The sequence below is a fragment of the Nicotiana sylvestris genome, chromosome 12 (genome assembly GCF_000393655.2).
Source record: "Nicotiana sylvestris chromosome 12, ASM39365v2, whole genome shotgun sequence".
NCBI classification, from domain to species: Eukaryota; Viridiplantae; Streptophyta; class Magnoliopsida; order Solanales; family Solanaceae; genus Nicotiana; species Nicotiana sylvestris.
In genome coordinates, this window is record NC_091068.1 from 5069922 (window position 1) to 5081789 (window position 11868).

General features: G+C 39.0%; 1 protein-coding gene across 1 annotated transcript; it reads left to right on the forward strand.

Moving 5' to 3' along the window:
* Positions 1 to 1388: 1388 nt before the first annotated feature.
* Positions 1389 to 10123, forward strand: LOC138882632 (uncharacterized). Its single transcript, XM_070163237.1, has 6 exons — positions 1389 to 1407; positions 2040 to 2111; positions 6919 to 7001; positions 7197 to 7640; positions 8063 to 9422; positions 9531 to 10123. The coding sequence occupies exons 1-6, from the start codon at positions 1389 to 1391 to the stop codon at positions 10121 to 10123; spliced, it is 2571 nt and encodes an 856-aa protein (XP_070019338.1).
* Positions 10124 to 11868: the final 1745 nt, after the last annotated feature.

Consider the following 11868-nt stretch of genomic DNA (forward strand, 5'->3'; position numbering starts at 1 on the left):
AAATCTTTTCTGATGTGGAAGATCAGACTATGCTGCAACCACAGAGCATACTTAGACAGTACCTTGGCTCTGATACCAATTGTTGCGGAAGCCAAATGTATATAGTGTGAATAAGTCACAACTACTATACCAAAAATTATGACAGCCACCAAATAATAAATAAGACAATAAAGCAACAATAAAGGGAACACCAGAATTTACGAGGTTCGGCTAATATTGCATACTCCTCGGACACAACCAATATTTTATTCCACTCCAAAAATACAAGTGAAATAATACTAAAGAGAGAAGATACAAATGCCTTAAATAGATGAGAAGGCAAATGAGAGGTGTATTTAAATCTTAAACATTAGGCCTTCTTTTATAGGGGGAAAACTCCCCCCAACTCTTCTCCCAACTGATGTGGGACTTTGGCATTTTGCCAAACTTCAACAATAACAACGAGTCAAGATCAACACATCTGATAACATTTTAATGATAAACCACAGATACAAAGATACATATCTACATACATACTTAATGCACGTAATATTAAAATAACAATCATAAGAGTAACGGTAGGTCTTATAAGAAATTCATACAAGGATAATTCTGTTTATAATGTTAATGAAAGACGTATATTAGTAAGGGCTAATTCTTATAAGAAATTCTGTTTACATATTTCAGACTAAAATTAATTAAACAAAGATCTATATTAGTAAGGGCAAATCAGTGAGGTGTTATTTATGAATAATAACAAAATTTTAAAATAATTGTTACATATAAATAAAAACAAGGGAAGCAAGCGTAATATTGTAAACCACAAGGAAGCCTGGTCTTTTGAGAATCTAATCTAAGACATTGTAAACCCTTTTGAACTGGAAAAAAAAAAAAAAGAAGACAAAATCAATACCCAAATTAGTTCTAAAGAGAAGGATGCTAAAAGACATTTTCATAATTGAGAAATCTGAAAGTTAATTGACAAATCACCTGATGCGCAGTGGAAACAACATCGCTAAATCCTCGCCTTGCCAGCGAGACATTGGTAGGAAACAATGCTGTAAATTTGACTTGAAGTTGTCGTCATCCCACTCCAAATTGCTCCACCATCCTCTTATTCTTTTGATGTTCATGGAGGTTTGAATAGAGTGAGGCAACTTCCTTATTTGACTGCAATTTATCAAGCTGAGTTCTTCCAGGTGTTCCCACGACCACGTACATTTGCTAAGACTGTCAAACCTAGCATCCGAACTCAAGGAATTTCTTAGTTAACAACTGTCGACTGACTTGAGCCGCAATGCACAAACAACACTACCAGCTCATTACACAAGATAATTACAATTTCTTCTAGGTGCGTAGGTACAGAAAAAGCTCTACCAATGTTAAAAAGACATGTTAAACTTGGACACATGGCAACAGATAGTTGGCGTAATTTAGAAAATCTTAGACCCAGAAGATGACTGAAATCAGAAATACTCTTTAAATTAGTAATCATGTTGAGGTGGAGATATTCCAGATTCGGCAGAGGGTCAAACTTTCCACTTAGTTGTTCCACTGGTTTGAAATCACATGTGCAATATGTAATGTGTAGCAGTGTAGTGATTTTAATCCAAGAAAAACCTTGTAGCCAATAAATTTCCTTAGACCTGTGCAAGAGACCAAGTCCAAAAGTGAAGTAAACTGCAACATGCCTGAGAGCTCTCCCTTACAGAATATTTCAGAATTGGAGACACTTATCAATTATCATCCTTGTTGACTTGTTCAATTCCGATACCATTTCACCGTCCCCAACTTCTATATATGCAAAATCTTTTCAATCTAGAAATCCAGGTGTGGTCTCTAACTGTATTGATAATTGATAAGCTATGTACTTTAATAAAAAGATAAGTCAGATTCCGTAGAGATGATAGCGTATCAAAAGAAGTTGATCCAATAAGAACAATTGTAGACAGATTTAATAGCCTCAGATCTGTCAACTTGTCCATTCCTTGCAGCAGACAACGTAACCTTGTTTTATCACAATCCATCACTTGCAAATTGTTGCTGTTATTTTTCTATAGTTTATGTTGATGGTACTAATGTATTTGTCTCTTTTCGTCTTCTTGAGCTAGAAGGGAAGCCTTGGAATAACGGTAAAAGTGACCTATAAGTCACGGGTTCGAGCCGTGGAAGCAACCACCAATACTTGCATTAGGTTAGATTGGGTGCGGCCCTTCCCCGGACCCTGCGTGAACGCGGGATGCCTTGGTGCACCGGGCTGCCCTGCCCGTTTTCTTGAGCCGAGGATCTTTCGAAAATAACCTCTCTACTCCCTCGGTATAGAGGTAAGATCTGCGTACTCACTACCCTCCCTAGACTCCACTTGTGAGATTTCACTGTGTTGTTGATCACTTGCAAATTGCAAAGATTATCAATAAGTGGTATCTCTGACAGCCACTTGCAATTTTGTAGTATTAGAGCACAGAGTTGATATAAACTATTGATGAAGAAGGCAGTGCAACAATACCAGTTTCTATCACTCAGATTCAGAACTCTTACGGCTGGAAATGCCAAAAAAAGTTGATGTGGAATATCTCAATCAACCCAATTCCAGCTTGAATAAGAGAATTGTGTTCATTCCCAAAGGGATTTTCTATCCATATAGCAACATCATGAACCGCGTCATGCATCTTGACACAATCTAATTCATCCAATTTAAACTCTCAATCACTGTGATTCCCCGATTGTAGGCTTCTTCGTATGTGTCATGTCGTTCATTTTTTTCAAAAAAAAAAAAGGATTCTCTTTTAGGGTGTGTTTGGTACGAAGGAAAATGTTTATTGGAAAATGATGGTTTTGTCACTTATTTTCCCTTATTTGGTTGGTAAGTGAAATTTTTTTTCCAGAAAATATTTTCTAGTGTTTAGCTAGAGAGAAAAAAAATACTTTTTAGAAAATAATTTTTTATGCTACTCTCCGCACCCCCTCCCCACTTCCCTCAAATCCACGTGTTTCCTGTGCTCCATTTTTTAGAAAATATAATGTTACAACCCATGTTTTTGTACGCGAAAGTACGTCGTAAGTCCGTTGATGTAAGCTCAGAAATGAGATCCTCTTGGAAAGTATATAAAGTTATTTTACGTCCCATATTTTTTTGCAAGCCTTTGATAGTTAATATTCAAGGATAAATGTTTATAAGGGTACATATTGTTACACCCCGTACTTCAGACGTTACTATCATTATAGGATTATCTAATGTAAACTCAAAAAGGATGAAATCTTTCTACAAGGATAAGAAAGGTTTGCCGAAGTGTTAAGTAAGTTAAGATGAATATGAGACTTGTTAACCATGATTTAAATGAGTTTAAAGCCATGATATGACTATATATGATGTTTGTATATGAAGTATAAAGTTTGAGAAAAATCGGATTTAAGTTGCGGAAAAACCGACTAAGGATTTGCCTTGTAATGGAGCTTATTGAGTAATGAATTTCGTGTGCTATATGAGGTCTTTTTTGGGATATATTATATACCAAATTGAAGGTCTTGGAATGTAGTTTCCAACTCTCTTAACCGTTTTCTCATACGACATCCGGATAAAAATATATACGCATTTGAAAAAGGGCCAATGAGATGGTGTCAAGTAGCACCTTTTGACTTTTCAACCAAAAATGAATATTTATCTTCCTATGTCGTCTCTTTCTTCATAATTCGAGAGATCTCGACCAAATAAGACCCCTAACCTCACCCTTAAGCTGTCCACAAGGTTATCCAATAAGATTATCGTCCGAGGCACGAAATCACGAAGCAATAACACTAGAACGATCCCCACGATGTAAGTATCGCTATATAACCTCTCTTTTTCTTTGTAGTTTAAGTTTTGGAAGGTATTTTGAGGTTAATAAAAATGCCTAATTTCTGGTTTCAAGCTCTTAAACATCAAGTAAGATTGATTAATTTATTTCATAATAGTTAGAACTCACGGGACGGTGATCGGAAGCCGTGAGTTTGAGTTATTTGATTTGTAATGGACTGTTTTGTGGGCTGTTTCGTGTAGCTTTTGGGCTGTATATTTTACTGCTATTTAATGGAGTTTTTAGAAGATAAATGGTGTGGAAAAACACCACTTAATGGTGAAATGATGGATTAGTCATTCTTTGTAATATTTTCGGGGTGTTGGACACTATTATAGTCGTCGTTTTTGGTATGAATTGATTGGGGTATGTTGGGCTGTTGTAATCTAAATATAACATGGATTTCGACTTGCATCCACTGTAGGAGGTCATTATATTGTGTTCCTATAGGCGCTTAAGGTTAACTTGGCATTGGTTAAGTTAAATGGATGAACTAGACATGAACTAGTGAATAAAGTTGCTAATTAAGAATAATTGGAGTTGTGGATCATTTTCTTTGTTATGAATATATGGTATTGTTACACCTTGTGTATTCGACGTTATCATGCTGTAAAGGGGCTAATTTGATAGGAAGATAATTTCTATGAGATATTTAAGTGATGCGATAATTATACGTTAAGATTGGAAGTCATTCGAGTTGTGATTAAAAATTCGACAAAGATTGTCGCAAGTTACGGGTTTTAAATTTCACCGAAATTTGGATATAATGTTGATGAGATTTTCTCTCAATATACTAAGAGTTATGGTGTGTTCGACCCATCAAATCGAAGGTCTATGAGTCTAGTTTTCAACGCAATAAAACGTTTGTTAATACGACTTCGGAGTAGAGAGATATTAACATTTTCGTACAGGAGTGCACACTGTTACGGGAACAGTGTGCATAGTCGGTTTTTTATTTTTTTTTATTTAAGTCAGTTTTAAAACATAACCCCCGCGTTTTATCCTCTCCAAAACAGAACCTAAAACCTAGGTATTTCCTCTCAAACTCCTCCCACCCATCTAGCCAATCATAGCAACAATTTAGTCATCCTGAGAACACCATGGTAACTTCGGAATCGTGAATTCTTCGGTGTTTCACTTTTCGTAGGAAGACTCCGCCTTAAAGTAATCTCGAATTTAAAGTAATTCTAGTCACATAAGGTATGATTTAACTTCCTCTTTGATCTTTGTAAACTTCTACCACAAGAATTCCTAAGAAATAGTTGAAACCTCTATAGAAATGTTCTTGATTTTTTTTAAGAAACCTCTCTTAATATGACTTGATTGTTGGGGCTGTTCTATATGGTTTTACTGTGTTGTTTGGATCTGTGAAGACATGGATGGAATCGTGTCGATGAGGAAATGTCGTAAAGTAAAATTTGGTGCTGTGTTGGGGGAAAATTAAACTACAAAAGAGTCTACAAATTCATGGCCGCAAGTTGTTCGCATAAATGTCTAAATGAAGAATTATATAAGTTATGAGCTTGAATTTGATTTTGAATGGTTCGTATTATGAAGGAAATCATTCCTAAGGCTTTTGAGGTCTCGGAATCAGTATATAACTCCATCGACAAGGTATGTAGGGCTTTCGCTATACTTTTCGGCATGACTAGAATTCGAATAAACGTTTATCGAATTGTTTCGTCGAATTCGAGTTATTTCACCTTCAACTTATAAAGATGCTTAGACCTGATCCTTTCTCATAGATTTTCTTACTTCATAGAATATCTATGAATTCTCGCTTTTCCTTGTTCCTTGCTTAAAAAGAACTAGAGCCTTTTTACTCGTTCTACTTTCGACGTTCATATAAATCATGAATAAGTAACACTTACTTCAAAGGTACTCATAATACATAACTCTCATGTTCTTAGTACTTGTTGGCTCGTAGTTGAAAATTAAATATTTTAGCGACAACCATGATAGTCGGGGAATAATGATGATAGGCCACTTCGACTCTTCTTAGAATACGCCTTTTAAGGTTAGTTTCGCATTGCACTTATATAATTCACGATTTAATATATGTATGTATTTACTTTCATTACCCAGCTACACTATAGACGACCGGGTATGATACATATTGTGTAACCACTGATCAGTTGAGATTACCGAGCTTCACGTGGCCGGGTACGATTCTACCGAACCTTTATTATGGTCGGGTATGTTATGGATATTATAGCCCCACAGAGGGATTTATTATTATTATATAATGTGATATATTATAAGTAGCGATAGTGAGTGAAGATTCCACGAGCATACATTTATATCCATGTTGAATTTTAGTTTCCTATCGAGGCTAGTTTCGGAATTCAAATTGTCTCTATATCTCTTCTCTTGTTAATTACATTTTTCATGTTACACTTGTCGCCCATTTAGTACATATTTCGTACTGACGCCTTTTTATGCGCTGTGTTCATGCCCACAGGTTCGGATAGACAAAGCGGCGTGCCTCCTCAGTAGGACCCCCAGGATCAGCGTTGGGTTTCGCACTCCACTTCTTCGGAGTTGCTGACTTTGAGTCCATAGGTACTATTACAGATGTATATGTGTGGTTTTGGGCATGTCGGGGGCTTTGTCCCGCCCTGTTGAGATTGTCTTACACTCTTAGAGGCTTGCAGACTAGCGGTCATTGTATATATATATTTTTCGTATCGCCCTATCGGCCTAGCCCTATCGGCCTTATGGATAACTGTTATACTGTTGTTGCAGCCTTGTTGGCCTAGGTTATATATATATATTTATATATATGTTGTTTTGGGCTCTTCTGCCTGCAGGTTATTATATTTCAGATCATATCTCATGGTTGGTTCGCTCGGGCCTTCGTGCATCGGGTGCCAGCCACACCTCCCAAGATTGGGGTGTGACAAACTTGGTACTAGAGCAGGTCAGTCCTTGGGAGTTTGCTAGCCGTGTCTAGTAGAGTCTTGTTTATGGTGTGTTGTGCACCACACTTATAAACATGAGGCTATTGGGCATTTAGGATTATTACTTTCTTCTTGATCTAGATCGTGCAATAGAGCCTAATCATAAGTGTTCATTCCTAATTCTCTTTTTTTTTTTACCTTTTCAGTGATGCCTAATACTACAAGACGACAAGTGGCTATGAAATTTATTCAGAGGTTGGATGAGGAGGCGGGAGAGGGCACAAGTCAGGTGCCACCTACTAATGTAGATTAACATGAGCCACAGAATGAGGCTGATTCTCAGGCTTCCGGGGTAGCACCCCCATAACCCCCAGAAGGGCGTAGAGGAGCTAACGTACCTCCAGTCCCTCTCCCAGTTGTTCCTGATCAGGACCTAGACATGCAGAGTGCTGTACAATTGCTGACTCGAATAATGGCCTCCTAGGACCAACACCAGACCCTCGGTATTGCTGATAGGTACGTGAGTGCGAGAGTTCGAGACTTTATCAACTTGGATCCTCCAGTATTTACAGGGGTTGATCCTAATGTTGACCCACAGGATTTTTTGGATCTTATGCAATGGACCTTACAAATTATACATGCCACAGATGTTGAGTCAGTGGAGTTTACTTCTTATAGACTACGTGATATTGCTGTGACATGGTATGAGACTTGGAAGCAGACTCGGGGGCCTAATGTGCCACCAGTGACATGGAAGGAGTGCTCTGACGCATTTTTACAGCAATATTTGCCAATCGAGCTTCGAAGAGCCCGACGAGATAGGTTCTTACACTTAGAACAGGGTAATATGAGCATTCGAGAATATAGCATGCAGTTCAACTCTTTGGCTAGGTATGCTCCTACGATTGTTGCTGATATGAGTGATCGGGTACACCAGTTTGTTAGTGGTTGGGGGTACACTTGATAAATGAGTGCACTACAGCTTCTCTAAACCAAGGAATGGATATTGCCCGTATTCAAGCATATGCACAGGGTCTAGAGGATCGCAAGAGGCAACAACGAGCCAATCGAGAGCATAATATAGGTCAGCAGAAGAGGACGCAGTTCGCAGGTAACACAGGAGAGTTTCGAGGTGGATTTAGACCATAGTTTCCCCGACGTCAATCTTATCCAGTAGCCAGTATGCCACCATAGTTTCAAGGACAACGACATGATTTGACCACTTATTCTGATCCAGGTCAGAGTTCACGGACCCCAGGTCCACAGTTTAGAGGCGAGTTCAGTCAGATGAGGCCTCAGTTTCCCAGATGTGATCGATGTGGCTGAAATCATTTTGGACCATGTCGCCAGGGTTCTGATGCATGTTATGCATGTGGGCAGCCAGGTCATGTTATAACACATTGTCCGATGATAGGTGGAGGGGGTATGGCTCAGCCGATGACATCTGCATGGGCTTCTTCTTCTTCGGTATGTCCTCCTAGGCAGAGTATGCAGACATCAGCTAGCAGGGGTACGGGAAGATTTGGAGCTTCTAGTTCAGGAGGTCAGCAGAATCGCATATATGCTTTATCGAGTCGTCAGGATTTAGAGTCATCTCTGGACGTAGTTACAGGTATACTATTCGTATTTTTTATCGATATGTATGCCTTAATAGATCCTGGTTCTACATTGTTGTATATTTCCCCCTTCGTTGCTAGTAAATGGAATAGAGAGCCTGAATTGTTGCATAAGTCATTTGAGGTATCTACGCCAATAGGCGAGTCTGTTGTAGTTAGACGGGTATATCGAAGTTGTGACGTGAAGATTCATGACCGCCATACTTTAGCCGATTTGCATGAGCTAGAAATGGTTGATTTTGATATCATTATGGGTATGGATTGGTTGGCTTCTTGTTATGCCAATGTAGATTGCTGGACAAAGATTGTTCGTTTTAATTTTCCAGGTGAACCTATTATTGAATGGAAAGGTGATGCTGCAGCTCCTAAGGGGAAGTTTATTTCTTACCTTAAAGCTCAAAGGATGATTTTGAAGGGGTACATCTATCATTTGGTACGAGTGCATGATATGGAGGTGAAATCTCCAACCCTTCAATCGGTTCCCATCGTGAATGAATTTCTCGATGTATTTCCTGATGAACTTCCTGGTCTTCCTCCCGAAAGAGAAATCGACTTTGCTATTGATGTGCTTCCAGATACTCAGCCAATATCTATTCATCCATACAGAATAGCTCCTGCTGAGTTAAAAGAATTGAAAGCCCAGTTGAAGGATCTTCTGAATAAGGGCTTTATCAGGCCCAGTACATCTCCCTGGGGTGCACCAGTGTTGTTTGTTTGTAAGGATGGTTCGTTAAGAATGTGTATTGACTATCGTCAGCTCAACAAAGTGACTATCAAGAACAAGTACCCCTTACCCAGAATTGATGATTTGTTTGATCAGTTGCAAGGTGCCAAGTATTTCTCAAAGATTGACCTTCGATCCAGCTATCACCAGTTGCGAGTTAAGGAGAGATATATTCTGAAAACGGCTTTTCGGACTAGATATGGCCATTATGAATTCCTTGTGATGTCTTTCGGTCTTACTAATGCGCCAACAACTTTTATGGATTTAATGAATCAGGTTTTCAAGCCATTTCTAGATATATTTGTAATTGTTTTCATTGATGATATTCTGGTATATTCTCGATCAGAAGTAGAACATGAGGATCATTTGCGTGTGGTGTTGCAGACTTTGAAAAATCAGAAATTATATGCTAAATTCTCCAAATATGAATTTTGGTTGAATTCAGTGGCTTTCCTTGGGCATATCATTTCCGATGAAGGTATTAAGGTAGATGGTCAGAAAATTGAAGCAGTACAAAACTGGCCTAGACCCAAAACTCCTACGGAAGTTCGTAGTTTCTTGGGCTTAGCTCGTTATTATCGGAGATTTGTGGAGAACTTCTCTTCTATTGCTGCTCCCATGACAAAATTGACACACAAAGCCGTTAAGTTCCAATGGTCTGATGCATGTGAAAGGAGCTTTCATGAGTTGAAGAAACGCTTAACATCGGCACCTGTTCTAGCACTTCCTGAGGGATCTGAAGGTTATGTGGTATATTGTGATGCATCCAAGGTTGGATTAGGATGTGTTCTAATGCATCATGGAAATGTTATTGCATATGCTTCGAGGCTGTTGCGGAAGCACGAACACAATTATCCGACTCATGATATTGAGTTAGCAGTCGTTGTATTTTCCTTGAAAATATGGCATCATTATCTTTATAGTGTTCATGTGGATATCTATACAGATCACAAAAGTTTACAATATATATTTAAGCAGAAAGAGTTGAACTTGAGACAAAGGAGGTGGCTTGAATTGCTAAAGGCTATGATGTGGATATTTCGTACCATCTGGGCAAAGCGAATGTGGTAGCTGGTGTGTTGAGTCGCAAATCCATGGGCATCTTGAAGCATATAGAAGCTGGGAAATTAGAAATGACTAAGGAGATATATCGATTGGCTAACCTGAGTGTGCAGCTACATGATACAGGTGACCACGGTGTAGTAGTCCAAAATATTGCGGGGTCATCATTGGTAGCTGAGGTAGAAATGCGTCAATTTGAGGATCCGGAGCTAGTCAAGATTAAAGAGAGCATCCCTTTTCAGAAGAAGCAGTTGTTCGAGCAATCTGATGATGGAATTCTAAAATATAAAGGCCGATGGTGAGTACCTAATGTTGGGGAGCTTCGTAAGCAAATTATGACAGAGATGCACTAGTCTCGGTACTCAGTTTATCCTGGTTCAACCAAAATGTATCATGATCTTTGTCAGCTATACTGGTGGAACGACATGAAGAAAGATATAGCCACATTTGTGGCTCAATGTCCCAACCACCAGCAGGTTAAAGCTGAACACCAGAAACCTGGAGGGCTACTTCAAAATATTGAGATTCCAGCTTGGAAATGGGAATCGATTAATATAGATTTCATTACAGGATTGCCCAATTCTCGCCGTAAGTTCGATTCTATTTGGGTCATTGTGGATAGGCTAACGAAATCAGCTCACTTTCTCCCAGTTAGGACCACCTATTTAGCTGAAGACTATACGAGACTGTATATCAAGGAAATAGTTTGGCTACATGGAGTTCCGCTTTCTATTATATCTGACAAAGGTGCCCAATTTACAGCTAATTTCTGGAGGTCTTTTCAAGAAGGTTTGGGTACTCTTGTTAACCTTAGTACAACATTTCATCCGCAGACCGATGGACAAGCCAAACGCACTATTTAGACACTCGAAGATATATTGCAAGCTTGTGTCTTAGACTTCAAGGGAAGTTGGGAAGATCAATTACCTCTTATTGAGTTTGCCTATAATAACAATTATCACATCGGTATTCAGATGGCACCCTATGAGGCACTATATGGGAGGAAATGCAGATCTCCTATTGGCTGGTTTGATGTTGGCGAGACAAAGTTGCTAGGACCCGAATTGGTACAACAAGCTGTAGAAAAGGTAAAGTTGATCCAGGAAAGGTTGCGTACAGCTCAAAGTCGACATAAATCATATTCAGATAACCGACGTCGAGACTTGGAATTTGCTGTGGGAGACTGGGTATTCTTGAAAGTGTCACCTATGAAGGGTGTAATGAGATTTGGCAAGAAGGGATTACTCAGCCCTAGATATGTCGGGCCATATCAGATTGTTCAGAGAATTGGGCAAGTAGCCTACAAACTTGACTTGCCACCAGAATTAGACGCAATCTATCCGGTATTTCACGTTTCCATGCTTCGCAAATTCTTAGGTGATCCTTCTTACATCAGCCCTATTGAGGATATTCAAGTTACCGAGGACTTGTCATATGAAGAAATACCTGTTGCCATTCTTGATCGTCAAATCCGTAAGCTACGGACTAAAGAGGTAGCCTCAGTAAAAGTACTTTAGAGGAACAATAATGTAGAGGAAATGACATGGGAGGCCGAGTAGGACATGAAGTCTAGACACCCTCATTTATTTGAGTCTTTAGGTGACATGCTTGAGACAAATATGGCAGGTGTTGCACAGATATCAACCAGTGACAGTTGAGGTAATTAAGTTATGGCTAACCTTCTTATTATCATTATTGTATAAGTAAACGGCCGTGTGGGGCCAAGTTGTTGTTATTATGATGACGTGTAGCCC

Excerpts from the sequence above, each read along its gene's own strand:
- LOC138882632 (XM_070163237.1), top strand. Across the intron at positions 7,641-8,062 it reads TTGCTGATATGAGTGATCGG|GGTTCTGATGCATGTTATGC; the intron begins GTACACCAGTTT and ends CCATGTCGCCAG. Across the intron at positions 9,423-9,530 it reads AGAACATGAGGATCATTTGC|GTATTAAGGTAGATGGTCAG; the intron begins GTGTGGTGTTGC and ends TTTCCGATGAAG.